The sequence below is a fragment of the Chaetomium strumarium genome (genome assembly GCF_033439665.1).
Source record: "Chaetomium strumarium strain CBS 333.67 chromosome Unknown B0T15scaffold_1, whole genome shotgun sequence".
Classification (NCBI taxonomy): Eukaryota; Fungi; Ascomycota; class Sordariomycetes; order Sordariales; family Chaetomiaceae; genus Chaetomium; species Chaetomium strumarium.
The window spans coordinates 3,645,845-3,668,673 of record NW_026944429.1 but is presented as its reverse complement, the minus strand read 5'-3'; the positions used below and the strand labels follow the sequence as shown (position 1 = coordinate 3,668,673).

The 22,829-nt window shown below is 56.8% G+C and overlaps 11 protein-coding genes across 11 annotated transcripts; 5 read left to right on the top strand and 6 right to left on the bottom strand.

Moving 5' to 3' along the window:
* The first annotated feature begins 72 nt into the window (after positions 1 to 72).
* B0T15DRAFT_518528 (ribosomal protein S17-domain-containing protein) lies at positions 73 to 1,544 on the top strand. The gene is made up of 4 exons (XM_062868370.1): positions 73 to 273; positions 369 to 491; positions 647 to 885; positions 978 to 1,544. Exons 1-4 carry the CDS (start codon positions 219 to 221, stop codon positions 1,044 to 1,046), a joined length of 486 nt encoding a protein of 161 aa, XP_062726217.1. The 5' UTR covers positions 73 to 218; the 3' UTR covers positions 1,047 to 1,544.
* Positions 1,545 to 1,696: 152 nt separating this feature from the next.
* B0T15DRAFT_518526 (uncharacterized protein) lies at positions 1,697 to 4,630 on the bottom strand. The gene is made up of 3 exons (XM_062868369.1): positions 4,425 to 4,630; positions 4,084 to 4,350; positions 1,697 to 4,008 (listed from the first exon to the last, which is right to left on the bottom strand). The coding sequence occupies exons 1-3, from the start codon at positions 4,461 to 4,463 to the stop codon at positions 2,188 to 2,190; spliced, it is 2,127 nt and encodes a 708-aa protein (XP_062726216.1). The 5' UTR covers positions 4,464 to 4,630; the 3' UTR covers positions 1,697 to 2,187.
* Positions 4,631 to 4,723: 93 nt separating this feature from the next.
* B0T15DRAFT_518524 (6-phosphogluconate dehydrogenase) lies at positions 4,724 to 6,591 on the bottom strand. Its single transcript, XM_062868368.1, has 3 exons — positions 5,943 to 6,591; positions 5,440 to 5,874; positions 4,724 to 5,379 (listed from the first exon to the last, which is right to left on the bottom strand). The coding sequence occupies exons 1-3, from the start codon at positions 6,480 to 6,482 to the stop codon at positions 4,939 to 4,941; spliced, it is 1,416 nt and encodes a 471-aa protein (XP_062726215.1). The 5' UTR covers positions 6,483 to 6,591; the 3' UTR covers positions 4,724 to 4,938.
* Positions 6,592 to 7,385: 794 nt separating this feature from the next.
* Positions 7,386 to 8,595, top strand: B0T15DRAFT_38221 (uncharacterized protein). The gene has a single exon (XM_062864253.1). The coding sequence runs from the start codon at positions 7,573 to 7,575 to the stop codon at positions 8,239 to 8,241; it is 669 nt and encodes a 222-aa protein (XP_062726214.1). The 5' UTR covers positions 7,386 to 7,572; the 3' UTR covers positions 8,242 to 8,595.
* On the top strand, positions 8,596 to 10,324 carry B0T15DRAFT_37805 (uncharacterized protein). Its single transcript, XM_062864239.1, has one exon. The coding sequence runs from the start codon at positions 8,951 to 8,953 to the stop codon at positions 10,055 to 10,057; it is 1,107 nt and encodes a 368-aa protein (XP_062726213.1). The 5' UTR covers positions 8,596 to 8,950; the 3' UTR covers positions 10,058 to 10,324.
* Positions 10,325 to 10,610: 286 nt separating this feature from the next.
* Positions 10,611 to 12,342, bottom strand: B0T15DRAFT_385477 (triose-phosphate transporter family-domain-containing protein; the record flags this gene model as incomplete). The annotated part of the gene is made up of 3 exons (XM_062864281.1): positions 10,611 to 11,482; positions 11,548 to 11,848; positions 11,917 to 12,342. The coding sequence occupies 3 exons, from the start codon at positions 12,340 to 12,342 to the stop codon at positions 10,611 to 10,613; spliced, it is 1,599 nt and encodes a 532-aa protein (XP_062726212.1).
* A 1,831-nt stretch (positions 12,343 to 14,173) lies between these two features.
* On the top strand, positions 14,174 to 16,419 carry B0T15DRAFT_385680 (Six-hairpin glycosidase-like protein; the record flags this gene model as incomplete). Its single annotated transcript, XM_062864291.1, has 4 exons — positions 14,174 to 14,319; positions 14,393 to 15,226; positions 15,281 to 16,080; positions 16,154 to 16,419. The coding sequence occupies 4 exons, from the start codon at positions 14,174 to 14,176 to the stop codon at positions 16,417 to 16,419; spliced, it is 2,046 nt and encodes a 681-aa protein (XP_062726211.1).
* Positions 16,420 to 16,630: 211 nt separating this feature from the next.
* B0T15DRAFT_37743 (uncharacterized protein) lies at positions 16,631 to 17,816 on the bottom strand. The gene is made up of 2 exons (XM_062864238.1): positions 17,226 to 17,816; positions 16,631 to 17,140 (listed from the first exon to the last, which is right to left on the bottom strand). The coding sequence occupies exons 1-2, from the start codon at positions 17,674 to 17,676 to the stop codon at positions 16,842 to 16,844; spliced, it is 750 nt and encodes a 249-aa protein (XP_062726210.1). The 5' UTR covers positions 17,677 to 17,816; the 3' UTR covers positions 16,631 to 16,841.
* A 638-nt stretch (positions 17,817 to 18,454) lies between these two features.
* B0T15DRAFT_518510 (TAFII55 protein conserved region-domain-containing protein) lies at positions 18,455 to 20,815 on the top strand. The gene has a single exon (XM_062868367.1). The coding sequence runs from the start codon at positions 18,780 to 18,782 to the stop codon at positions 20,391 to 20,393; it is 1,614 nt and encodes a 537-aa protein (XP_062726209.1). The 5' UTR covers positions 18,455 to 18,779; the 3' UTR covers positions 20,394 to 20,815.
* On the bottom strand, positions 20,816 to 22,007 carry B0T15DRAFT_518509 (mitochondrial ribosomal protein L37-domain-containing protein). The gene is made up of 2 exons (XM_062868366.1): positions 21,375 to 22,007; positions 20,816 to 21,212 (listed from the first exon to the last, which is right to left on the bottom strand). Exons 1-2 carry the CDS (start codon positions 21,787 to 21,789, stop codon positions 20,956 to 20,958), a joined length of 672 nt encoding a protein of 223 aa, XP_062726208.1. The 5' UTR covers positions 21,790 to 22,007; the 3' UTR covers positions 20,816 to 20,955.
* On the bottom strand, positions 22,002 to 22,804 carry B0T15DRAFT_518507 (uncharacterized protein). Its single transcript, XM_062868365.1, has 2 exons — positions 22,411 to 22,804; positions 22,002 to 22,289 (listed from the first exon to the last, which is right to left on the bottom strand). The coding sequence occupies exons 1-2, from the start codon at positions 22,634 to 22,636 to the stop codon at positions 22,198 to 22,200; spliced, it is 318 nt and encodes a 105-aa protein (XP_062726207.1). The 5' UTR covers positions 22,637 to 22,804; the 3' UTR covers positions 22,002 to 22,197.
* Between the last annotated feature and the right edge of the window lie 25 nt (positions 22,805 to 22,829).

The window sequence follows — 22,829 nt, the reverse complement described above, 5'->3', positions numbered from 1 at the left end:
TCGTGCGTCTAAAAAGTGCCAAACGCTACGTACCGTTCTCCAGCGCCAAGCATTCCAGGTGTGGCAGGCCGTGGCGCATGCACACTTTTCTCATTGGAGCCACCAAAAATCAACCTCTTACTGGCAAAATTCCGGGGCTGCGAACTTGTTAACTTTCGACACCAACCCGTGTTCCCCTCGACAAAGCAGCACATCTTGGCCCACGCCAGACCGACAAGATGGCTACCGAACTGACCGTCCAGAGCGAGCGTGCTTTCCAGAAGCAGCCGCACAGTGAGTTATTCCTCGGGGCAGCTGCGTTGTCCGGCAGCAGGGGGGCTTGGTTTGGATTGTCGATTGGGCGGGCGCTGACGACGGTCACCACATAGTCTTCCTCAACAGCAAGACCAAGGTCAAGTCCGCCCGGCCTGGCAAGGGTGGTCGGAGATGGTACAAGGACGTTGGCCTGGGCTTCCGAACCCCCAAGACGGCCATTGAGGGCCAGTACATCGGTATGTTGCTACAGCACAAAACGCGCCCCCAGCCGAACGACCCGTTACGTCGCCCGCGAAGAAATCGATTTCATGCCGACGACTGGATTCCCTGCGAGAGGATTTGGCTGCATTGGGCCAGGGAACAGTGGTTAACTGGTGTTCTTTTCCTGCAGACAAGAAGTGCCCCTTCACGGGCATGGTTTCGATCCGCGGCCGTATCCTGACTGGCACCGTCGTGTCAACGAAGATGCACCGTACCATTATCATCCGCCGCGAGTACCTCCACTATATCCCCAAGTACAACCGTTACGAGAAGCGCCACAAAAACCTCGCTGCGCACATTTCCCCCGCTTTCCGTGTTGAGGAGGGTGACCATGTCACCGTTGGCCAGTGCAGGCCTCTGAGCAAGACTGTATGTGTTGGATCTTTCGGGCAACCCCTGGCTGCTTTGGGCGATTACCAGGCCCCCGTTGGCTATCGTCTACTAACCTGCCGAAAAAACAGGTGCGGTTCAACGTTCTCCGCGTGCTTCCCCGGACCGGCAAGGCGGTCAAGAAGTTCAGCAAGTTCTAAAGGGTCGGCGGGGTCTTTCCATTGGGCATTTCTGGCGTGGTTTGCTTTGAGGGACTTGAGCTTATCAGAAACGGGACGGCCAGGCAGGGAAAATGACTGCTCCGGGGGACATGATATTTGTCATAGAGGCAGTTCTTTCTGAATGAATTCCGCCAAGTGAACTTGACAAGGATAAGGCTGGCTATTGATACCAAGGCCGGGCGATGTATCCTAGCACAGCTATATGGGAACTTCGCCAGTGACGGGCCGAGCGGAAACAGAAGGTCCGGAATCAGCAACACCCAGTCAGCTCACTCCTGTTTCTTTTATGACTGTTTTGTCAGTGATCAGCCTCACCTTGTTCAGCTGGGAGACCGCGGCCAAACAATCTGAATCAAGCCAAGTTACCTACGTTACCGTTCGATCACAACAGGCGGCTCAACCCTGCTTTCATGTCTAACATAATGATGTTTACCTTATGTCTATCATGATGATGTTTACCTTGATTGTCTTCAATGCAGAAATCTCAGGTTCCTCAATGAACGGGATGGTGACATTGACCTTGTTAGACAGTGGCCTCGTAATCCTTCCCTCAAACTATATAGAGCATTAGAATATCACGAGCTCGTGGGACTTAGTCCCAGGCACCACATAATGAAGTGCTTGTCAACCTCGGAACTGGGCAGGGCCGAGTAAGGGACAGACAAGCTTCCAGTGTGTTATTTGTCTTTTCTCTCTATGACTCCATAAGAGAGTTTCTACCTGGGAATTACCCACCCTTCTGCAGAGTTCGACGATAACAAGAATGTTTTGTAAGAAGAATAGCCCGCTCCGTAGAGCAAGACAATCAGTCAGCAACATAGGTGTTTCCCTCTCGATAGGGATTCGATTCGCTCCACGAGGCGGTTCTCAATCCCATTTCCGAAGTTTTAGGTAGAATAACTACGATTCCCATGTCCATCCAAGGAGCAAGATAAGAACGCAATATAATAACCAGCCCTTACATGGGGACTATCTTACGACTCACGCCTATGACCAGTCCCCAAGGACCAGGGACCCCGTTACCCGAAATACAGACGGCCAACCAGCCAAACCAGCTAAACAAGCACACACCGTAACACAAACTTACACCAATTTCCGCAATCCCGGCCGGCTATGGGAATCACATCCCCTCCCCGGCAGGTGTATCGCCCCGCATCCCGCCCGCCTGCTCGACCCCGTGGAAGGCGTCTCCGAACGCCGAGTCCTCCATGTCCATATTCAGCTCGTCGCCACTGGGCGGGTCATAGCTCGCCAGCGCGTCGCCGGCCGTGTCCAGATCCCCGAGCGAACTGAAATCGTTGTCGAGACCGGCGCCGGGCGTGGCCGCTGCTGAGGCGGGCTTGCTAGTCGATGGCACGGCGGCGCCTGTGGTCGTTAGGGGCTGCGTTGTCGCAATGGCAGACGGCGGGATAGTGTCATCCTTGGGAACGACGACCCAGTCCCCGCTCCCGGTGCCCTGGTCGGGTGCGGTGGTGCCGTCTTTGGACGATTCTGTCTCGCCCGTTGGGACGTCTTGTTGACCTGGCGCAGAGGTTTGTGAAGGCAGTGCTTGGGCTGGCGAGGGGACATTGAGGTTTGTGGGAGTTGCCACGGTGGAGGGGATAGCGGACAGGTGAGGCTGCGGGGTTGGGAAGTTGTTAATGGGTGTTGAGGTGGACGAGAAGCCGGTGTGCATGTCATTGAGGAGACCAGCTGCCGTGCCGCCCATGTCAATGTCCGAGTCACCCATCATCAGCATGCCGGACCCGGCGTGCGATGGCTGTCGAGACATGACGCCTGAGAGATTAGCGCCTCCAGGCACTTGCGGCTGCGGTTGCATGAGTTCTGGCTCAGGGGCCGGCGGCTGATAGCCGCCGTCCTGAACACGGTGGACGTCGCTGACGACCACGGCGCGCTTGCCAACCAGTTCCTCAACACTGGCTACGATCTCCTCAAGCGTTCTCGAGGGTTTCTGATTCCAGTGGACGCCATCTTCCTCATCATCCTTCAGCCTTCCCTCGAGCCGCCACAACTCGGTGCCTGTGCCCTGCGTAGCCGCACGCAGCTCTTGCTCCGCATGCTTGATAGCGGCGTTACCTTTGAACCTTGCGAGCAATTTAGCATGCTGCGCCTTCATCTCATCAATCTCGGCCCTCATAGCGTCGTTTCGCTGCGTCACTCGCTTGCGGAACTCGTCCGCCAGGCCGGGGTCGAGCTGGCCAGTGTACGGTTTCTTCGGCCCGGAGACCAATGCATCGGCACCTTGGGCCTCGAAAATGCCCTCCGTAAGTGAGGAGAGCTCCCCTTTCCGTCCTAACCCTAGATCCGAAGCCTCAATCTGGTTAATACGGTAGGGCGATGACAGAATCTCCTCCATCCATTCGTGATTTTGCTGATACCGAGCCATGCTTATTTCGCGCGGGCTGAGATGATCGAACATGTCGCCACGAGAAACATCCTCCTCGTCATCAAACGCTGCCTCAGCGCTGTAAGGCGCTCCCATTATCTGGCCCTGCTGGCCCCCAGGAGTATGCCCTCCCCTTCTCTTGGGCGTGGGCCCAATTGTCGGGGCGGCGTGTGGGGGATAAGCCATGGTTTGAGGGACGTGACGTTGCGGCATTGGCGGCGCATACATCGACTGGCCGCGCTGGGGGAAGGGAATCTGCGGCCAGTTGACCCGATCCGACAGCATGAACTCCTTTCGAACGATTTGTCCCATCTGGAACAAGTGTTGACGGAAGCCGAGAATGGGCTGCATCATCGGCGGGATACCGATATGGTTAACGGGTACCCTGTCGTTCTTTTCGGCCGGTCCATAGTGGATTATCCAGAGGTTGGGGTCGACTTGGGGAATGTTTGGGGCATGCGCTTGGGATGGGCAAAGGCGGAAGCGCCGTCTCGAATGTATTGCAATCTGCTCACCCATCCTGTACCCTGTTCTCTGGAAATGGATGTCGAGGATCTATTGTCCATGATTAGCCAGGCGCCGCGCCCTATTCAAAACGGCCCTCGCCCCAGCCCCCCGGGGGTGTCATACCAAGCCGTTGCCCGCGTTATGCTGGAATGACAACTCAGGTCCCGCCCATATATATCCATCGCTGGCAAATTCGGTACCACGGCGCGACGTCGGTTGCCACGTCAAGAAGATGGAGCCGTCGGCAGGGCAGTCGAGGTATGTCCAGTAGAAGGGTGCCGTGTCCCGCGCGATCTTGGGTGCCTGCAACAGCCATTTTGTTACTTCAGGCAGGTCGACCCTGGGCATCGTCGCATATCGAAACGTTGATAGCAGGTGCACATGGGGAAGCTGACGCGCAAAAGGTTAGCTCTTTTGCGACGACGACGACCAAGCAGTTTGTGAGTGCCACGGCGGGATCATACTAAGTCCTGGTGGACATTGTGGCTGGGGTCTCCAGCCATCTTTTTGGCTCGGGTATCCGACGGATCGGCTAATGGATGTTGTCAAGGAATGAGGGGTCGGTGCGGACGTCAGTCTTGTGAGCAGATCGGCTGGTGTGCTTGTCTGGATGTGGGCGTCCTAGCTCCCGCGATCACGAATCCAAACTGGCGTCTCTGCAACACAGTACCGTCGCGCTTTTCGCGAATCGGATGGAGGTTGCGCTGGGCTGTCTTGGCAGTGTGGCACAGACCACGAGCCCAACCACTATGCTTGGATCACGTGACGAGATATCCCCCATAACATTTAACACAGCAGTCGACGCCACTACAACTTCCTTCAGCGTGGCGGTCTACATCAGAAAAAGAAAAGCCAATTCGGTGCAGCTGAAGCGAACAGAAGCAATATTTTTGGATGGTGTCTCTACCGCCATCTTAATCTACGTAAATTTCGGCAAATATCCATCCATGCGCATCCCGATCATTAGTCACGCCCGTTTTAAGCCTGGTATGTCGAAGCCGAAACATTGCCTCCCCGCCCGGTCCAGTTGACGTGGATATCCTTGTCCACAGGGTACTTCTCAGTTGCCGCCTCGGGCTTGATCCTGAAAGTGTGGGCACCGAAGTAGTCACGCTGCGCCTGCAGCAGGTTGGCCGGCAGATCCTTCGTGCGGTAGCCATCGAACCACGACAGCGCTGTCGAGAAGGCCGGAGTCGGGATGCCGAGAACGGCGGCCTTGGCAACAACATCTCTCCAGCCAGGCTGCGCCTTGTGAATGGCCTTGTTGAAGAAGTCGTCGAAGAGCAGGTTCTCCAGGTCGGGGTTGTTGCGGTAAGCCGCGGTGATGTCCTTCAGGAAGACGGAGCGGATGATGCACCCGCCACGCCACATGAGGGCAATCGAGGGCTTGTTGAGCTTCCAGCCGTATTCCTTGGCAGCCTGTGGAATCATGTTAGCGCACCGGTCGAGCCAGAAGCGACGTTTCTGCCTTCAGCCTACCTCTTGCATGAGCATGAAGCCCTGCGCGTATGAGATGATCTTGGACGCGTACAGGGCCTGCTCCAGGTCGTCCAGGAACTGGTTCTTGTCACCCTCGAAGGTCGTGGCGCGAGCCTCGTACCTAAGCTTGGTCGATGCCTTGGTACGCTCGTCCTTGATGCCAGACAGGCAGCGAGCGAGCACAGCCTCGGCGATCAGGGTGACGGGCATGCCCAGGTCCAAGGCGTTCACGGCGGTCCACTTGCCGGTACCTTTCTGGCCAGCCTTGTCCAGGATCTTCTCGACAAGCGGGGTACCGTCGTCGTCGTTGAAGTACATGATATCCCGCGTGATCTCAATCAGGAAAGAATCTAGAACACCCTTGTTCCACTTGGCGAAAACGTCGCCGATTGCCTTGTTGTCCATCCCCAGGCCACGCTTCATGATGTCGTACGCCTAAACCGTCTGTTAGTCAACGCACTACGGCGACATCCACTAGCATGGCGCAACACTGCTCCACTTACCTCGCAGATGAGCTGCATGTCACCGTACTCAATACCATTGTGCACCATCTTCACATAGTGGCCGGCGCCCTCGTCACCAACCCACTCGCAGCAGGCCTCGCCGTCGCTCTTGGCAGCAATGGCCTGGAAGATGTCCTTGATGTGGGACCAGGCCTCCTCGTGGCCACCGGGCATCAGAGATGGGCCGTAGCGAGCGCCTTCCTCGCCACCGGAAACACCGGAGCCGACAAACCGGAGGCCCTTGCTCGCAAGGTACTTTGTCCTCCGATTGGAATCGGGGAAGTGTGAGTTGCCGCCGTCGATAATGATGTCGCCAGGCTCAAGGAGTGGCAGCAGAGTCTCGATCCAGTCATCGACGGGCTTGCCGGCCTGGACGAGGAGCATGACGCGGCGAGGCCTCTTGAGCTTGGAAACAAACTCCTCTACGGAGTGCGCCCCGACGATGGACTTGCCCTTGGCCTCGTTGGCCAGGAAAGCGTCGACCTTGGACACGGTGCGGTTGAAAGCGCAGACGGTGAAGCCATGGTCGGCCATGTTCATGATCAGGTTCTGGCCCCTGCCATTCTTCGTCAGCTTGTTATGGAGGCGGGCCGGAACCCCGGGTGACTCGAGGGAAAGTGGACTTACATGACAGCCAGGCCGATGAGGCCGATATCAGCGCTTGCAGCATTGTTAGCATTTTCCTGGTGTTGCGAAGAGGAGGAGCCAGCTCCTAAAGCTCCGCCAACGATGTTCGCTAGGCGGGCGCTGGAGGGAACTCAGTAGGTGGTATAATGGTAGGAAAGCTCCCCGTTACCGCGGGAGACTCGGTCTTTTCATCAAGGTCAAGGCGCATTGTTTTCGCAATGTGGTCTTGAGGCCTGGACGACGACGACGCCAGATAACTGTACGATGCGAGAGTCCCTCGAAAACGAAGGGCGTTGCGGGAGGTGTGGGAGAGAAGCGGGGAGGTGGGGTAATAGGACTTACACTGCGCCGGACATCGTGAACTGCTGAAATGGTTTGATGAAACTGAAAATGGGTAGTTAGGAGCTCGACCAGACCTGCAATGGTGGTGTCGAGATGGAGAGTCCTCAGTCAAGGATGTCAATGTGTGGAAAGGGGGAGAGATGGGGTGCGAGAGGGATGACGAAAGTTTTAAGAAGGAACCGGCGAGCTTCGATGTCGGAGGGGTCAATCGCAAGGAAAGCTCCAGCTACAACTGCAGCAGCCACTGAGGGAAAGCGGCTTTACCAAGAACTGACCCGCCACGGATAATTACCGCAAGGCTTACTCAGGGCCTCAGGCGCTCGGCACTCTACCTAGGTACTTAAACCTATCTGTAACACACGGTTTTGTTTCCAACTCTCCAGACAACAGTCAGGACAGAACTCTGCCACCGTCAGCTTGCTGTTGGCACGGTCTTTGACCCTGTTCCCTATAGCTGAGATCCGCACCCCTCGTTGCCATGGCACCTGCAGTGAAATCTAGGGAAACACTCTTGGTATAGTAGAACGTGAAAGCCATAGTTTGGGCGGCTCGCACCTTCTATACCTCTTTGGCACTTGGTGTCGGCGAGAGCTGCGCTCCCTCTCAGGCATCCCTGAACCGGCAGTCTTGACAGAAAATACTAGTAAGTTGCGATTAAGGAATGCACCGGCACCTCACGACGCAGTATGACCTCGTTTTGGCAGCCCTCCGACACAAACTGCATCAGTTTATAGGGATCTCTTGGTTTGAAACAGCAGTGCCGCGTAGAAAGCACGGCGCAGTCCAAGCAGTTCCCCGACAAAAAGGTACCTTATGGAGCTTTGACCTTTCGGAATCCGGTTGCCGCCTTTCCGCTTGGTCATGCACCGCGATATTGAGGAGCAAGGTCAGCTTGCAGCAGAACTCAATTACAAACTTGCCTGTTATCGAAATTGAGCTGGAAGCCCAGTCGTGTTTATCTTGCTTCTGCTTTTCCGATCAATGTTTTTCGCATGCACATTCGGGCCTTCCGGTTAGCGGTCTCCGCGGATACATCGGAAGTACACGACTGCCCTTGGTTGGCAGTTGCCAACCCCGAATGTTGGTGTCCGATGTCTCCCAGGATGGTGCAACCTTACCTCCCGGGTCCCTACCCATATGGCCCCCCACTGCTTCGTTCGAAACTCCCACGGAGCGTTCATTACCCCGCCAACCAGGAGACGGGCAACTGCTTTCCCAAATTCCCGCATTGTATGTACTAATAGTCTTTGGACCCAAGGCTAATGAGTTCAGGCTCTTCTATCTAGGCCAATGGGAGAGTCTACGTGCCTTCCAAATTGTTGGGGAATGATTCTCTCTCTCTGATTGCTGTCCGCTACCGGCTGCGCTGCTATGGAAATGTTGAGCCAAGCACATTGGAATGTCCGGAGTCACAGGAGGGGCCCTCATCAGTCGCGCAGATGTTGCGCCCCCACACTGGATGGCCTACCCACTGGAGAACTTGAAGCACCCGCGCGGCGGACTAAAATGACAGTGCTGGCCTCTACGTACAGTTCAGAGCCATGCAAAGCAGCAGCGATTGAACCATCAATCCTACATAGTGTCTGAAGGCCTGAACGTCAGGCAGAATAAATCCCCTATGGCTTTCGCAGAGCTCGGGATACAGTCGATGCGCGTCGGCGTTAACTTTCAGGCACCTACTCCGTACTGTGGCTCGAGCAAGGTGTTGGACTTAGTTGGATGACGTAATCCGCTGGTGCCGGGTCCTTGTCATTATAAAGCCACATATATACGGATTGCGCCACAGCGCTAGCCACAACTTTGGCACTTCCAGTTCACCAACTTATCTCTGGCATACGGGAGTTTCCGACCAGCACCATCTGACGCGCGATCATCATCTTTATCACAACGCAGCGCTCGTCTCAGCTTTGACGTGAGCCAGACACCTCGGTTGAAAGCTTGCAGGAGCATAGCCGTAGACGGACTGGGCTCACCAGGTACGTGACTACTGCAGTGTCATTCTGCGTTTTGCATCTCCTGTCAGGCGCAAGAAATTCATCATGTCGTACCCGGGTCCTCCAGGTGTCTCGAAGCCGTCACATCCATCGCTGCCTCCGCGCCCAGCCGTCACCAAAGTTGGCGGCTTTAAGCCCGCCTTTTCGCCCGCGCCTACAGCTGCCGCGGTCGGCTACACAGGGCCCGCGACGTCGTATCCCGGCTACGGACCCGCGACGACACCTGCCAGCTATGGCGCACCTCCTACCGCGCTGCCCTACGTGGGTAACCCTTCAGCTCCTGCCATAGGTGCCGGCCGCGGTGGCTATGGCCAGGGAAGCACTTACAACTACACATCCCAAGGCTATGCGCAGCAGCCATCCTACTATGGCGCCGCACCGGCCACGGGTTACTCGGCACCGCCTCAAATCCGCAACCCGTTCCCAGCCCCGGACACCGCAACCCCAGACTTCGACTCCGAGATGGCGGCTCAAATAGCCCAGTGGCAGAGTGCTTACATGCCGAAAGACGCCAGCGATCCGACCAACAAAGCAACTGCTACAGGCGGTCGCAGCGGCACCGGCACTCCAGCACTGGCTACACACGCCAGCACACCGGAAGCGACCACCCCCAATGCTAGCGGCGAGTCGAACGAGAAGAAGAAGACAGTCTACCGTGAGGGCGGCGGTAAGAAATGGCAGGATGACTCGCTACTCGAATGGGACCCTTCGCACCTGCGTCTCTTCGTGGGCAACCTCGCGGGCGAGACGACAGACGACTCCCTGCTCAAAGCATTCTCGCGTTGGAAGAGTGTGCAGAAAGCCAAGGTCATCCGTGACAAGCGCACGAACAAGAGCAAAGGGTTCGGCTTCGTTAGTTTCAGCGACCCGGAGGACTTCTTCCAGGCCGCCAAAGAGATGAACGGGAAGTACATCCAGAGCCATCCGGTAGTGGTGCGCAAAGCGAAGACGGAAATCAAGCCGGCAGTGGTCAAGGAGGATCGCAAGGGCAAGAACAACAAGAGTGGTGGAAACAAGAGCGGCAGTGGCATGGGCGCAGGGGCGGGCACAAATGGGACCGGGGCGTATGAGCCGCATCTAGGTCCAATGGGAGGTGGTGGTATCACCAAGCCAGGGCAGAAGACGAAGGGCGGGTTGAAGTTGCTCGGTTGAGGTCGTCCGTTTGTGAGATAGCTTTCTCGACAGTCTAGCGCTGACCGAAGTATAATGTGGAGTGAGGAGACCATTCATTTTGCACACCGAGGCGGAGCGCCTCATCGCAGTGGTTGTTGTTGGGCTCCGGCCTACCTTTTACGTGGATGTAGGTAGAGATAAGGGGGTTGGTTAGAGGTATCGATATAGACCACCGTATTGGAATAATGCGAATCTGTCCCTAAACGCGTCAGGATTCAGAGAGAACACATCTCGTATGTCAATATGGGCTGGAGGGGACTGAGAGGCTAGCGCGAAGGAACCAGTAATGTCTGTAAGACAAGAAAAGAGATGTTTCTATAATGTGTGGCCTATTGCCCAATCCCAGACGCCGACGATGCTACAACAAACAAATGAAATTCACAGCCCACTAAATTCAAGCTGTTCTCTTCTTCTCCTCACCCCTTCGAATATCGTACTGAAGAGCTAGGGAAAATACGGTACGGTGGGTATCATATATGAGCAGGTATATGGCACTGGAAACACACGGCACGGTACGTATAGTGCAGGTCTCTCAGTCCGTTCTTGGCTCCCTTCCAGTTTGAACCGGCCCAACATCAGGCCCCGGTCCGGCAACCACGTCCCCTCCATCTGCAGTGAAGAGGACTTGATCGTTGTCCACGCTCGGCCTCAGCAAACCAGCCTCCTCCGCGTGGTCGTCATCACTCCCACTCCCACTCCCACTCCCACTCCCATTGCCACGAGGCGGCAGGCGCTCCTCCTCTTCCGCCAAATGCCCCCTGTGGACATCCGTCTGCGCCTGCTGCCGCATCTTACTGATCTTGATCCAGTTGTAGGTAGCAATCGCCGCCAGCGTGACCACCAACCCAATCATGTTGACCGGCGTCATGGTATCGCCAAACACCAGCGAGGCCGCCGAGATGGTGACGGCCTCCTTGAAGATGCCCGCGATGGAGAGCGTCACCACCGACGTGCGCTGCAGCAGCGCAAACTCGGAGGCCGTCATCAGGAAGGCGAGCACGCCGGGGAAGAAGACGAAGAGCGGCGCGGCGAGCACGCCCCGTTCCTTGGCAATGCCCTCCAGGCCGGCGAGCAGGGCGCCGGCGCCCTCGACGGGGATGGCGATGCTGACGAGGGTGAGGAACATGACGGGGGCGAGGAAAAAGATGCTGGAGAAGGGATTCGAGGTGGCCGGGTTGCGCAGCAGCAGGATCTGCGTGAGACCCCAGCGGAAGCCGGAGAAGAAGGCGGCCGAGATGACGAGGATGAAGCCGCCGAGCTTGAACTCGACTTCGCCGGCCACCATCATGACGACGCCGAGGGTCATGGTGGCGATGACGCCTACGAGCTTCCAGGTGGGCGTCTCGAGGCGGAAGAGGAAGGCGAAGAGGAGGACGAAGGCGAGAGAGGAGGATTTACACATTGCTAAGCAAGGAGGATGAATATTAGCCGGGCTCACATGGACGATAAACAGCTTTCCAGGGACTTACTGTAAAAGGTAAGGGTGATGAACTGGAGCGAGGTGTTGCCCAGGCCAATGTCGAGACCTGTCGCAATGCCGCATGGCCCGATCCTGGTGAGGTAGAACATCTTGGTCATAATAGGACGTTCTGGCTCCGGCTCGTGCCTTGACTGGCCCATGTCGGATCGATGGCCGTTCCGAGGCCGCAGGGAGGGAAAGAGCCATAATACAACAGACGCTAGTGTGAACTGCACAAGAAAGTGCACGGCAGTGGTGAACATAGGGAACGGGAAGTTCAGGTTGTCTGGTGAAAACATCCATTTGTTGTACTGGAAGCAGCGGTGAGCAGCTGGTCATGACAGGTCGGGGGTTTGGGGGTGGGGGGATGTGTTCATACCAGAGAGATTGATAATGAAAAGAAATACCAGAGCCCGATCAGAGCGCCATTGACTAGAAGGCTCCTTGCGACGTTGCGATCCGCCTCTTTCTTCTCCTCCGGGGAGATGTCGCCTCCGGCTATGCGCTGGTCGAGCAGCTGGTTTCTCCTCCTCTTCCGCCTCTTCCTGCGTCTGTCTTTCCCGGTCAGGCCCGTCTCCTCGTCGTCGTGGAGGTCTTCGTCGGTCAAACCCGCCTCATCCAATTCGCCAGGGCGTGGAGAGCCCTCGTCGGCGCTCTCCTCGACGATCTTGTCCTCATCGTCCCCGCTGGGCACACCCCTTAATGACAGGGACCGAGTCCGTGCGTGGCGATTGTTGGAGGCATTGGCGGGATTGATGAGACTACTTCGTCGGCGACGGTGGCCGGCGGGCGTCACAGACGCCATCTCGATGTCTCGGGAGACCTGGCTAGCTTTGGGGGACTGCGTTCTGGCAGACGTCTGGGGTTTGTCGCCGGCTCGCAGCACAGCAAATCCTGGGGCTTCCGCTCTGTTGCTGACTGCTGTCGCGTGTCCAGACGCTGACGGCGCTGGCGGGTGGAAACGGGAGTCGGATAGGGCGAAAGAAACGGGAACTCTTTCTGAAGGAGCGTAGGAAGGAACGTTCGGTGAGGAGGACACTGGCATTGCTAGTGTGGAGGAGCAGCCCTCACAGGACTCATCATCGTGGTCCAATTGCACGGACTTCGGCAAGAAACAAGCCGGCCACTGCAGGAAGGGCAAGATGAGCGGTGGAGATTTCGAGGCACGAGACGCGACCGGATTGGCTTCCGGTGAGCGGGTGACTGGGGACCTTGCTGGGTTGACCAACGACAGCTGAGGGCAGCTGATCTGCCGGATGGGGATGAGGTGCGCCAAGCTGTCGGGCCGGAACAGGGCAGCTCAGCGAACAGCAGCGCTGCTAGGCGTGGCTGGGGCCGACGTTTCTATTACGTGAAGATCTGGAGTCTAGACCAGTTGAAGCCACGACTCACGAGCCTCATAGTTACTAAGGTTCTGAGTTTTATTTTGTTTCCTTCGGCTGCTGTGATTCTCCGAAGCACAAAACCAGGGGTGCGGACTCGAACCTGTCCTGCTCATTGAACAATCATACCCAGCGATTGAGGCCCTGAAACTTGAATGAGACACCAGGCTGAGTTATACTATGTCGGTGACTCTCAGACGTTCCTCAGGTTGCAGGTGCATCACCACTGCTATGGAGTCGGCGGAAGCTGCCCATCACTCGGTGTTGGTCGACCCAAGGGTTATTAGTTTAGGTTTCAGTAATGCACCTCACTCCGCCTAGCTAGGGACGGTCGTATACAATGATTCAAGACGGGACAAAACCAGTACTAGTAGTCACTATCTCAGGCTTCTGGATCCTCTCTGATGTCCCTCTTGAGTCTCTTTATACCTAGTCAGTGGTTTGTTGCTTGTCTTTTGTTATTACGTAGTACTTGAGGTTGGACAGAGGAATTGAGGCACACGCCTCTTCCTGGTATCAGCAGAAGGAATTTCTCTTGCACTTCCTTGACTGCCTACTCTGTGATGTAGCGGAAACGACGCGACGGGAGCACGTGGGTTGGGATTAAGATCTGCTGTCAGCTGCTTTCCCCGCATTAACTAGGTGGAACCCGATTCAACGTCACCGATTCAGCAGACGAGACCGCCGTAAGGTCCACCTGGATTACTGAGATTGTTCGCCGCCGCCGGAACTGTCCGACTTACGAATAGCTTTGTGTACGTCTCGTAAGCCGTGCCCAGCATCATTCTCCTGTATGCATACAAAGAAACGTACATGTATGTACAATCATACCATGTATGCACACGCTACGTTGCTGGGTGCTGACTCAGGCAGCCTCAGCCAGCCGTACCCTGCAAGACAGCCATTCGGAGACCGTGGAGTTGGGCTTGAGATCCAGGCCGACGAGGTCTACTGCACTGCTTGTTAATAAAACACGAGTAGATAGTAAAATGATGCTTGCTGTCCCGACCTCTATATAAGATAGCCTCTAGTTCTCCACTTCGTACTCGACCTAGAAACCAGATTTGACGGCAATATCAAGTCGCAACGGTGCCTGATCGACCCTCTGGCGTCATCATCTCATTGGTTTCTTATCTCACATCAACCCGTGTTCGTCCCAACCACACGCAGTGACACCACAACCGGAATCATAGTAGTTCGAACGCTGATCGACGGCTTGGTCTGAGTCTGGCTACACCATCTTAGATCGTAACCATGACATCCTGTTCAACGCAAAGCACCGATAGCCAGATGCGGAAGCATGGCGTGGGCTACCTCCCCATCGAAAACTATGGCTTGATCGGCAACATGCGGACTTGTGCTTTGGTGGGCATGGACGGAAGTGTTGATTTCATGTGTTGGTGAGTGGAACGGTATCGTGCCGTCGTGGCGCAAGACACTTTACTTAAGGTTTTGTTCTGACTCCCTTTGCAGGCCCGAGTTCGACTCGCCGTCTGTCTTCTGCCGTCTCCTGGACAAGGACAAGGGAGGCTACTTTAGCATCCACCCGGCTGCGCACCTCAGTTGCACCACCAAGCAGCAGTACCTCCCGTCCTCAAACATCCTCCAAACGCGGTATATCCACGAGGATGGCGTGGTTGACGTCGTCGACTTCTTCCCGCGGCCCAAGAATGCCAAAGTCGTCTTCAAGGGGCCGAAGCAGAGCGCATTCCGCGAAATGACCAGCGTGCAGGAGGAGCTCAAGCAGTGGCTGGTCCGCCGCGTCGAGTGCATCCGCGGCTGCATGCAGATGGACGTCGAGATCTTCCCCGCCTTTGAGTACGCGACGGAACCGCACACCACAACCATCCTGCAGGAGCAGGGGATTCCGCACAGCACCCAGAGCAAGACGGTCACCTTCCACAGCAAAACCACCAAGCTGCAGCTCGACGTCAGCATTGACAAGGGCGAGGACGACCACGACAGCTGTCCCACCGTCCGTTTCAAGACGGTGAAGAAGCCCGGCATGCTGGGCGACGGCGTCGTGGCCAACGTGAGCATCTGCGAGGGCCAGGCCGTGTCCTTTGTCATCCGCAACGACGTTCCCAACCACGTCACGGCGAACATCACCAGCACTGTCCTCGACACCCAGCAGCACGACACACAGACATACTGGTACAACTGGATCTCCAGGAGCAGGTACAAGGGCCGCTGGCGCGAGGTCGTGTCGCGCAGCCTCATGATCCTGAAGCTGATGACGTATGAGCCGACGGGCGCCATCATTGCCGCTCCGACCTTTTCCATCCCCGAGGACATCGGCGGCGTTCGGTGAGCAGCCCTGCCCGCGGCCCATACGGTTCTAACAAGGACACTAACCCCCAGGCCATGGGCAAGCAACTGGGACTACCGCTTCTCGTGGGTCCGCGACGCGAGCTTCACCATCTACATCCTGCTGCGGCTCGGCTTCACCGAGGAGGCCGACGCCTACATGAACTTCATCAGCGAGCGCTTCCAGAGGTCGCGCGTCGCCGACGGCGGACTGCCCATCATGTTCACCATCCGCGGCGAGACCGACATCCCCGAGCGCGAGCTCACCCACCTGGACGGCTACCGGGGCAGCAAGCCCGTGCGCATCGGCAACGGCGCCGCCTTCCACCAGCAGTTCGACATCTACGGCGAGCTCATGGACGCCATCTACCTGTACAACAAGTACGGCAAGCCGATCCACTGGGATCTGTGGTGCGCCGTGCGCGAGATGCTCGACTACGTGCTCACCATCATGCACCAGCCGGACATGTCCATCTGGGAGGTGCGCAACAACAAGCAGAACTTCACCTATTCCAAGATCATGCTGTGGGTGGCTTTCGACCGGGGCCTGCGGCTGGCCGAGAAGCGCAACTTCCCCTGTCCGAACCGCGCCCGGTGGCTCGAGGCGCGGGACGGCCTGTACGAGGAGATCATGGAAAAGGGGTACAACAAGGAGATGAAATGCTTCATCCAGAGCTACGAGAACAACACCATGCTGGACTCGTCGATACTGATCGCCCCGCTGGTGTTCTTCATCGCGCCGAACGACCCCCGGTTTGTCAACACCATGGACCGCATTATGTTGCCGCCGGAGAAGGGCGGGCTGACAAGCACGGGGTTGGTGTATCGGTACAACACGGAGCTCTCGGAAGATGGTGAGTCTATACATAACCTGCTCCCCATGGAGTTAGAACATCAGGTATCTAACATCCGTGGCCCCATCTTCAGGTGTAGGCGGCCGCGAGGGCGCCTTCAGCATGTGCACCTTCTGGCTGGTAGAAGCCATGACGCGGGCGTCGGTCTACGAGCCCAAATATCTGGTACGGGCAATCAACCTGTTTGAGAACATGCTCAGCTTCTCGAACCACCTGATGATGTTCTCCGAGGAGATATCACGCAGCGGCGAGCAGCTGGGGAACACCCCGCAGGCATTTAGCCATCTGGCCCTGATCAGCGCCGCTTTCAACTTGGATCGCGTGTCGGAGCATAGATAGTTTGAAAGGAGGTGGTGGCGAGGAAAAGACCTAATTCCTCATCAGTCTATTAGCCGAGCAGTCTAAAATTTTCAAGGGTCGCCATATGTGGCCCATGATGGTATAAACCATTACACATATGCTGCGATGTCTGCAGCTTCCATACTCCCCGGCCTTAAGCAAGGGAAACCCGCATGCCCCTGTCCCTGTCACGTTTGTTCACTTTCCTGTGTCCTATGTCATCCTCGTCTTAGATCCCAAGATGATTTGTCGTTCGGTAGCCGTCTCCATCTGCTCAGCCTTTAACGCCACCGCTATGCGTGCTCAGTTCTTCATTCTACTCGCTCCGGACCTGCCTTCCGCGCCGATTTCAAGTTTCCCGGCCCCGTGCCGGACTATCGTCGGGGCATGTTCAAGTTGCGTCGCGACCTCAGCCTGTCACCCTATGACAGATCCATCTCGTCCGCGATGCTGCGATCCCCGAGCGAACTAAGCCCGGAGCTAGGCGGCCGCGAACCCTCTCTGTCGCCGTCGCCGTCCCCATTGACGCCGTCCCCGTTGACCTGCTTCTCGGGCGCCTCTGGCGGCTTCTGGCTCGCAAGCCGCATCCGCTCCTCCCAGTCAAAAATGCTCTGGTACTCGCCGCCCTCGACCTGCACGTCGCCATGCTCGATGCCCCGGCCGAGCAGCGTGCCAAGGTACTTCGAGTCATCGTCGTTCTTGCTGTGTTTCCTTTTCAGGGCTGCCACCGCTATCATCAGCTCCACACCTTCGAGCAGCAAACACACATACACACATTCACGGGGCCAACACGGGGCTGAGCTTACCATCCAAGTAATTCCCGGCCTCGTCGTCCCCATCTAGCGCGATCCTCTTGATCTCCTGGTTCAGCTGGCCCATCGCCCATGCAACGAACACCTCGACGCCGCGCGTGTCGTCCGCGTCGAGATGCTCTTGTTCTACGGGGATCTTCTCGGGCTTGAACACCCCGGCCCGCTGCAGCGCCATGCGCACATCGACGACGGTGGGCGCCGGCACCGTCGGGGTCAACGTAGCCCCGCTGCCGCCCCAGCCGTCGGCAAGCACCGGCGGAAGCTCCTCGTTGTTGTGTGCCGAGTAGAGCGCCGTGAGTCGGCAGAGGTGGAGCAAGTAGCGCGCTGCCAGGTCGGTGACGGAATCGATTACCGACGTCTTGGCTGCGTGGTAGCCTGTTGCGCGGAGTATCTGGAGGACTGCTGGGCGGAGGAGGGCGTGGAAGAGCGGTGGCGGAGGTGCCATCTCCTAGATTGGGCCAAAGGGCATCCGCCCTTCATGAAACAATGTCGCGTAACGCAGCTCCCTCGCCCAGGATGAGATGGAAAACAGAGTGGTTGAGCTTCTGAATCTCTCTTCCCAAGTTGTTTCATGGGCCTAACAACATGGCATCGCAATCACCAGCCCAATCTCACTCCCTGCACCTTTCCTCCGTCTTCAGACAAGCGGGTTTCCTTTGGTGCTGTGCACACTGCCTGGGTCAAATGCAGTTTATTTCTGAGAATACGTGGATGAGGATGCGAACTCATCGAACTTTTTCATTGCTCGTGTTGGACTGGATGAATGAGATGGGAAGTCGCCCAAGCGCGTCAAGAGGATAAAGGTGGGCCCTCATGACATTCGTGGTTTTGCCTGCGGCGTTGGATAGCTTGGATTTTCATTTGCTCGATACCGCATGTACAATTGTAAGGTACTAGATGTATCTGTATTGTACAAACATACACCACTCAATACATAAATCTACGCGTCACGGTATTGTACATACATCCACAATTCGTAGCACTGCTATTCAATATTATTGTGCTCCACTTCTCACCCATAAGCAGTAATCCAAAATGCAATCAAAAATACAAGGAAGATAAATTCATTCGTGAGAAGTTGTTAGCTGGTTTTCGACGTCAGAATAGTATTGAGCCCGAGGTCGGGTATGAATTACAATACGGAGTACCATCCCCGCAAATCCCACCCAAGAGCGGCCCCACCTGACCTTTGGTCGGCGCGGACCCGCTGCGATCTGGCCGGGCTCCACTGCCAAGCTATTCGATCGACCTCAAATGGCATCGACCTGCATTCACCGAAATGTCACTGACTGGCTGACAAGTCCACCTCAAAACGGAGCTTCCTCGAGTGCGGCTGCGTGAAATGACGCGTTAACTATCTTACTCACCTGGAACTACCATTTAACAGAACCAAGTCGCCACATTTGGTTCCTTCACGACAGAAGCGTCTGCTTGGATTGCACCTTGACGGCTACAGCTGCGCGCTGATTCCAGCCTCTCCCCTCGCGCCACGCGCACATATTCTCTCCTCGGCAACAAACGGTTACGACCGATCATCACAGGACGAAGATGGATTCACCAACGAGGCCGCCTCTCCCCCCGCCTCCAAAGCGCTTGCCTAGCCTGAAAATCCTAAAGGGCCCATCGGGCCTTTCCATTACAACCACAGCCGCCCCCTCGACCACTCACAATACATCCTTCCAACAGTCAATGTCTCCATCGACGCCGTCTCAAGGACCACCGAAAATCAAGCTGGTCTCCAAATCACAGCCCCCTACTCCGGCCGATCCGAGACCCCCGATACTCACCGCGCACCCAGCGCTAGTCGTGACAACTGATGAAGGGAGCACAGGGTCCGGTCTCCCGAGGATATCACAAACGAAGTCTGGGAGAGTATCGAAGCCGTCGACAAAGAAGCGGGCGCGAGATGAAAGCGACGACGGTGACGACGACGTTCCCCTCCGAAACGGGCAAGAGCCGCAAGCTAAGAAAACCAAGATCACGCTTAAGACGCCCCTGAATGGCCCTGCAAGGCAGCCAACGCTCAAGGTGAAGCCTGTCGGCAGGATACCCCAAAAGCCGCTCGGAGAAGGATATGACTCGGAAGCCGAAGATCGTGAGATTGACCCCGTCATCGAGGAGCAGTTCCTGTTCCGCATGATGCCCGGCGAGCACTGCGAATACCTGCGGAAGTGCGTGCAAGAGAAAAAGATTGGCATCCCCAGAGCGCAGGGCGGGGCGGATTTCTCGCTCAAGTGGTTGGATGAAGAGGGTCGCAGGGCCGTTGTGACTATCTTGGGTCAGCTCTACGCCGCCATCCTCCTCGATCTGCCCACCATCACCGAGGGCATGAAGACATGGGACAAGAAGGCGATGGTCAAGTCAGCCGACATCTGTCAGATGTTGTTGGTTTTCGCGCAAGTCCGGAGCGAGGAGGAGGCGAAAACGGCACCCCTGCCTAAGGCGGTAGAACACGGCCATCGGTGGCCGCATGGCATCACACCACCCATGCACGACGCCAGGAATCGCCGATTCCGAAAGCGCCTCAGCAAGCTCGAAATAAAGAACAAGGAGGCTGAGGTGGAGCGGCTTCTTGCGGCCGATCGTGACGCTATGAGCGTACGGACCGAGTGGCTCGATAATAAACAAAATCGTGCCGCGGACGAGGATGATGGAGAAGAAGAGTTCGAGGAAGATGCCGAGGGAGAAGCGGATGATTACTTTGGGGATGCCGACATGGAGCGGCAACTCGAAGAAGAATTCGAGGTCGACGAATCTGCCCTCGAGGCCGAGTTTCTGGAGGCGGCCGAGACGCCAGCCTTCGAGGTCGCCACGCCTGGGGCTGCGTTTGACGCGGTCACACCCGGGACTGGCACGGCCGGCACCCCCCAGCCGCAGACCGAGGAGGAAGAGGCGGACGGGGCCGAAGAAGAGGAGTCGGACGAGGATGATGAGGAGGATGTTGACGAGGGTGGCGATGGCGACGATGGCGAGGACGAAGACAGGCACGCCGGCGTACGAAATGAGATTGCTAACCTCAAGAAGCAACTCAGAATGTACGAAGAACAACTGGCTGCCTCGGTCCAGCCCATCATGCGGAAGCGCCTCGAGGGCAACATCAGGAACGTCAAGTCGGAGATCCTGCTCAAGATGTCTTCCATCGGTGAGGTGGAAGAGGATTAGGCGGCCTCAGAGTAGTTCCAGCCGTTGGGGAACAGTCATAAGGAGCACAGGCAGGGGTTTCACGAAACCAGTGGCGAGTGCATCGCCATGATATCCGTGAAAACTTGAGGACACTGTGAGGGTAATTCCAAAGATCTAGCTGGAGATTAGGAACAGGTACTGAGTACCAGTTGATATGATGATCGTGTGGGGGCATCATCAACGGTCCCTAAACATCTGAGCAACGGGGGATGCCTGGAGCTATCCGGACTTCAGATCTCCATAGCCCATTACCTGATGTTCTGTCTGCATGTCGGCCCAGTCGAGGTCACCACGCACGCATGAATATGGATAGCGCCAATAGAAGGGATGGGGTGATAGGTACCAAAGTTTATGCCGTTGGTGTATCGCGCCTATTCAGCATACACACAATACACTGGTGTTTATTCACACCCGGACGCTCATCGCCCCTCTATCAGCCACGGAGATCATGCATCCATATCCATGTGTAGCATATCGGTCCCAGCCAGAGCCAACACTCCAAACCCCATCGTACAACCCCCCTTGCACGGCACCATAGTCCTTACATGGCCTTAAGGTAATTGCTCTCCTTGATCTTGGCCCTCCGCTCCTTACGCATCGCCCGCCGCAGCTCCTCCCGCTTCTCCACCGCCTCGATGGCCTGCTCCAGATTGTTGGGCTCGGCCGCCGGTAGGTTGATGCTTTGCTTTTGCAGCGGCACCTTGGGCACCAGCGCCTCGAGGTCGCCCGACGCGAGCAGCCTGGCCTCTTGCTGCCGCTGCCGCTTGAGGGCTAGGCGACGCTGCTTTTTGGATTTGGCTTTTCACAGACACGCGCGCACACCATGTTAGTTGAGTTCAGCATCAGGTAGCCCGTTGCAAAAGGGGGATGGGGCGGGAGGACAGAGGCCGGATCCCCTCCAAAGAGCGCAGGGGCAGGGGCAGGGGCAGGGGGTTAGAATAAGGTAAGGGTAAAACGCACAGAACTCATCGCCTGCGTCCGCGTCGGCAGCAGCGTCGGCCTTCTTTTGCACCTCCAAGCAGTTCCATAGCCAGGACGGGTAGGCTTCGTCCGGCAGCGCGACGGGGTCGGTCTGGCCCTTGAAGTAGTTCAGGCCGTTCAGCGTGGTCCCCGCAGGGCAGGACGACAGCGGCGCGGGCTTTGCGTCTGCAGGAGGAGGGGTCAGGGGCGTAAGGTCGGGTGTCGGCTCGGCGGAGGCTGCTGCTGCTGCTGCTGCTGCTGTTGCGGCCGCGGGGGCTGCGGCTACTGGGGAGGGAGCGGCATTGCGTGCGCCCAGGGTTGTGGTGAAGGTTCGCGCTGCTATTGTTATCCTCGCGGAAGGTATTTGCCGGGTCGGGAAGCCTGCGGCTCGTCGTAGACACGTGCGGCAGATCATGGTGTTTCTGTGGGTGTTGCGGTGTTGCTTGCCGCTTTGCAGGTCCGCATGCAGCCAGATGCAACTTGGAATTCGAAGCTAAAAATTTCTAGGGGAGCCAGGATAGACCAGGTGTGCAGTTTTGATATCAAGGAAGGCGAGGCCCCCGCCAAATGGGAAAATCGGCCACCGCAGCGGAATTGAACCTACAAGCGCAAGGCTGACTAGGTGAGTTCACAGTGTTTTACAGATGTCAATTTCTTGTATGTACAACCTGGTTTCTCATAATGGGATTCGGGACTCGGCGTTTGTAGGATATCCGCCATTTCCTCTTCTCATGGCCTATCTCACCCTAGAAGACTCGCTCCCTACGTACCATTGCCGTATCCCTATTCGCTCATTCCATACGTCCCCAGAACCTCCAGCAGTTCATGACTTTCCAGACTCCTTGGAGAAGTAGTTCTGCTGTTCGAAGAGATAGCCCTTGACCTTGGCGTTCTGCAGCAGTTCGAGGTATCGTTCTGCACTCCCGTCAGCAACCTGCCGCACCTAAGGAACCAACCGACGTTTTATAAGAGCGGCCAGACTGCCGCCCTCTGCATATCCCTGTGTCTCCTTCCCTCCCAAACGAGCAGAACTGACCTCTCAAGCGGCCGCACTTCTCAAGGTGGTTGACACCTTCCCGGTAGTAGCACTTGCTCAATTCCTCCCGAACTAGCCGTCCCATCATGACCTGCACCCATTGTTCGCGGATGATGGCATCCTGTGCCTGCTTCAGGCGCTTGGTGTCGTCGTAGTCGACACCGTCAAAGGTAGGCGGGACCTTGGGCTTCTTCGCCAGGAAAGCCTCGGACTCGGGGGTCGGCATGGTGCTGCGATGGCTACCAGAGAACTGCTATCGCCGGGGGATGTCGTTTTTCGGGTTGCTGGACGGCGGATTTCGATCAGTCCAGCAATCGGTTTGCCCACTCGAGGAATCGAGATGCTCAATTGCGCGGATCCAGGGCGACTGCTACAGGTCCAAGCGCCCGAGGTGATGCCTGCATTCACAGGCAGTGAAA

Excerpts from the sequence above, each read along its gene's own strand:
- B0T15DRAFT_518528 (XM_062868370.1), top strand. The coding sequence starts at position 219 with ATGGCTACCGAACTGACCGTCCAGAGCGAGCGTGCTTTCCAGAAGCAG. Across the intron at positions 274-368 it reads TTTCCAGAAGCAGCCGCACA|TCTTCCTCAACAGCAAGACC; the intron begins GTGAGTTATTCC and ends GTCACCACATAG. Across the intron at positions 886-977 it reads GCAGGCCTCTGAGCAAGACT|GTGCGGTTCAACGTTCTCCG; the intron begins GTATGTGTTGGA and ends CCGAAAAAACAG.
- B0T15DRAFT_518526 (XM_062868369.1), bottom strand. The coding sequence starts at position 4,463 with ATGGCTGGAGACCCCAGCCACAATGTCCACCAGGACTTA. Across the intron at positions 4,351-4,424 it reads ACAATGTCCACCAGGACTTA|CTTCCCCATGTGCACCTGCT; the intron begins GTATGATCCCGC and ends TTTGCGCGTCAG. Across the intron at positions 4,009-4,083 it reads ATAACGCGGGCAACGGCTTG|ATCCTCGACATCCATTTCCA; the intron begins GTATGACACCCC and ends CATGGACAATAG.
- B0T15DRAFT_518524 (XM_062868368.1), bottom strand. The coding sequence starts at position 6,482 with ATGAACATGGCCGACCATGGCTTCACCGTCTGCGCTTTCAACCGCACC. Across the intron at positions 5,875-5,942 it reads ACATGCAGCTCATCTGCGAG|GCGTACGACATCATGAAGCG; the intron begins GTAAGTGGAGCA and ends CAGACGGTTTAG. Across the intron at positions 5,380-5,439 it reads GCTTCATGCTCATGCAAGAG|GCTGCCAAGGAATACGGCTG; the intron begins GTAGGCTGAAGG and ends ATGATTCCACAG.
- B0T15DRAFT_38221 (XM_062864253.1), top strand. The coding sequence starts at position 7,573 with ATGCACCGGCACCTCACGACGCAGTATGACCTCGTTTTGGCAGCCCTC.
- B0T15DRAFT_37805 (XM_062864239.1), top strand. The coding sequence starts at position 8,951 with ATGTCGTACCCGGGTCCTCCAGGTGTCTCGAAGCCGTCACATCCATCG.
- B0T15DRAFT_37743 (XM_062864238.1), bottom strand. The coding sequence starts at position 17,676 with ATGGCACCTCCGCCACCGCTCTTCCACGCCCTCCTCCGCCCAGCAGTC. Across the intron at positions 17,141-17,225 it reads GGCCGGGAATTACTTGGATG|CCCTGAAAAGGAAACACAGC; the intron begins GTAAGCTCAGCC and ends TAGCGGTGGCAG.
- B0T15DRAFT_518510 (XM_062868367.1), top strand. The coding sequence starts at position 18,780 with ATGGATTCACCAACGAGGCCGCCTCTCCCCCCGCCTCCAAAGCGCTTG.
- B0T15DRAFT_518509 (XM_062868366.1), bottom strand. The coding sequence starts at position 21,789 with ATGATCTGCCGCACGTGTCTACGACGAGCCGCAGGCTTCCCGACCCGG. Across the intron at positions 21,213-21,374 it reads GGACGCAGGCGATGAGTTCT|CCAAATCCAAAAAGCAGCGT; the intron begins GTGCGTTTTACC and ends GTCTGTGAAAAG.
- B0T15DRAFT_518507 (XM_062868365.1), bottom strand. The coding sequence starts at position 22,636 with ATGCCGACCCCCGAGTCCGAGGCTTTCCTGGCGAAGAAGCCCAAGGTC. Across the intron at positions 22,290-22,410 it reads GAAGTGCGGCCGCTTGAGAG|AACGATACCTCGAACTGCTG; the intron begins GTCAGTTCTGCT and ends ACGGGAGTGCAG.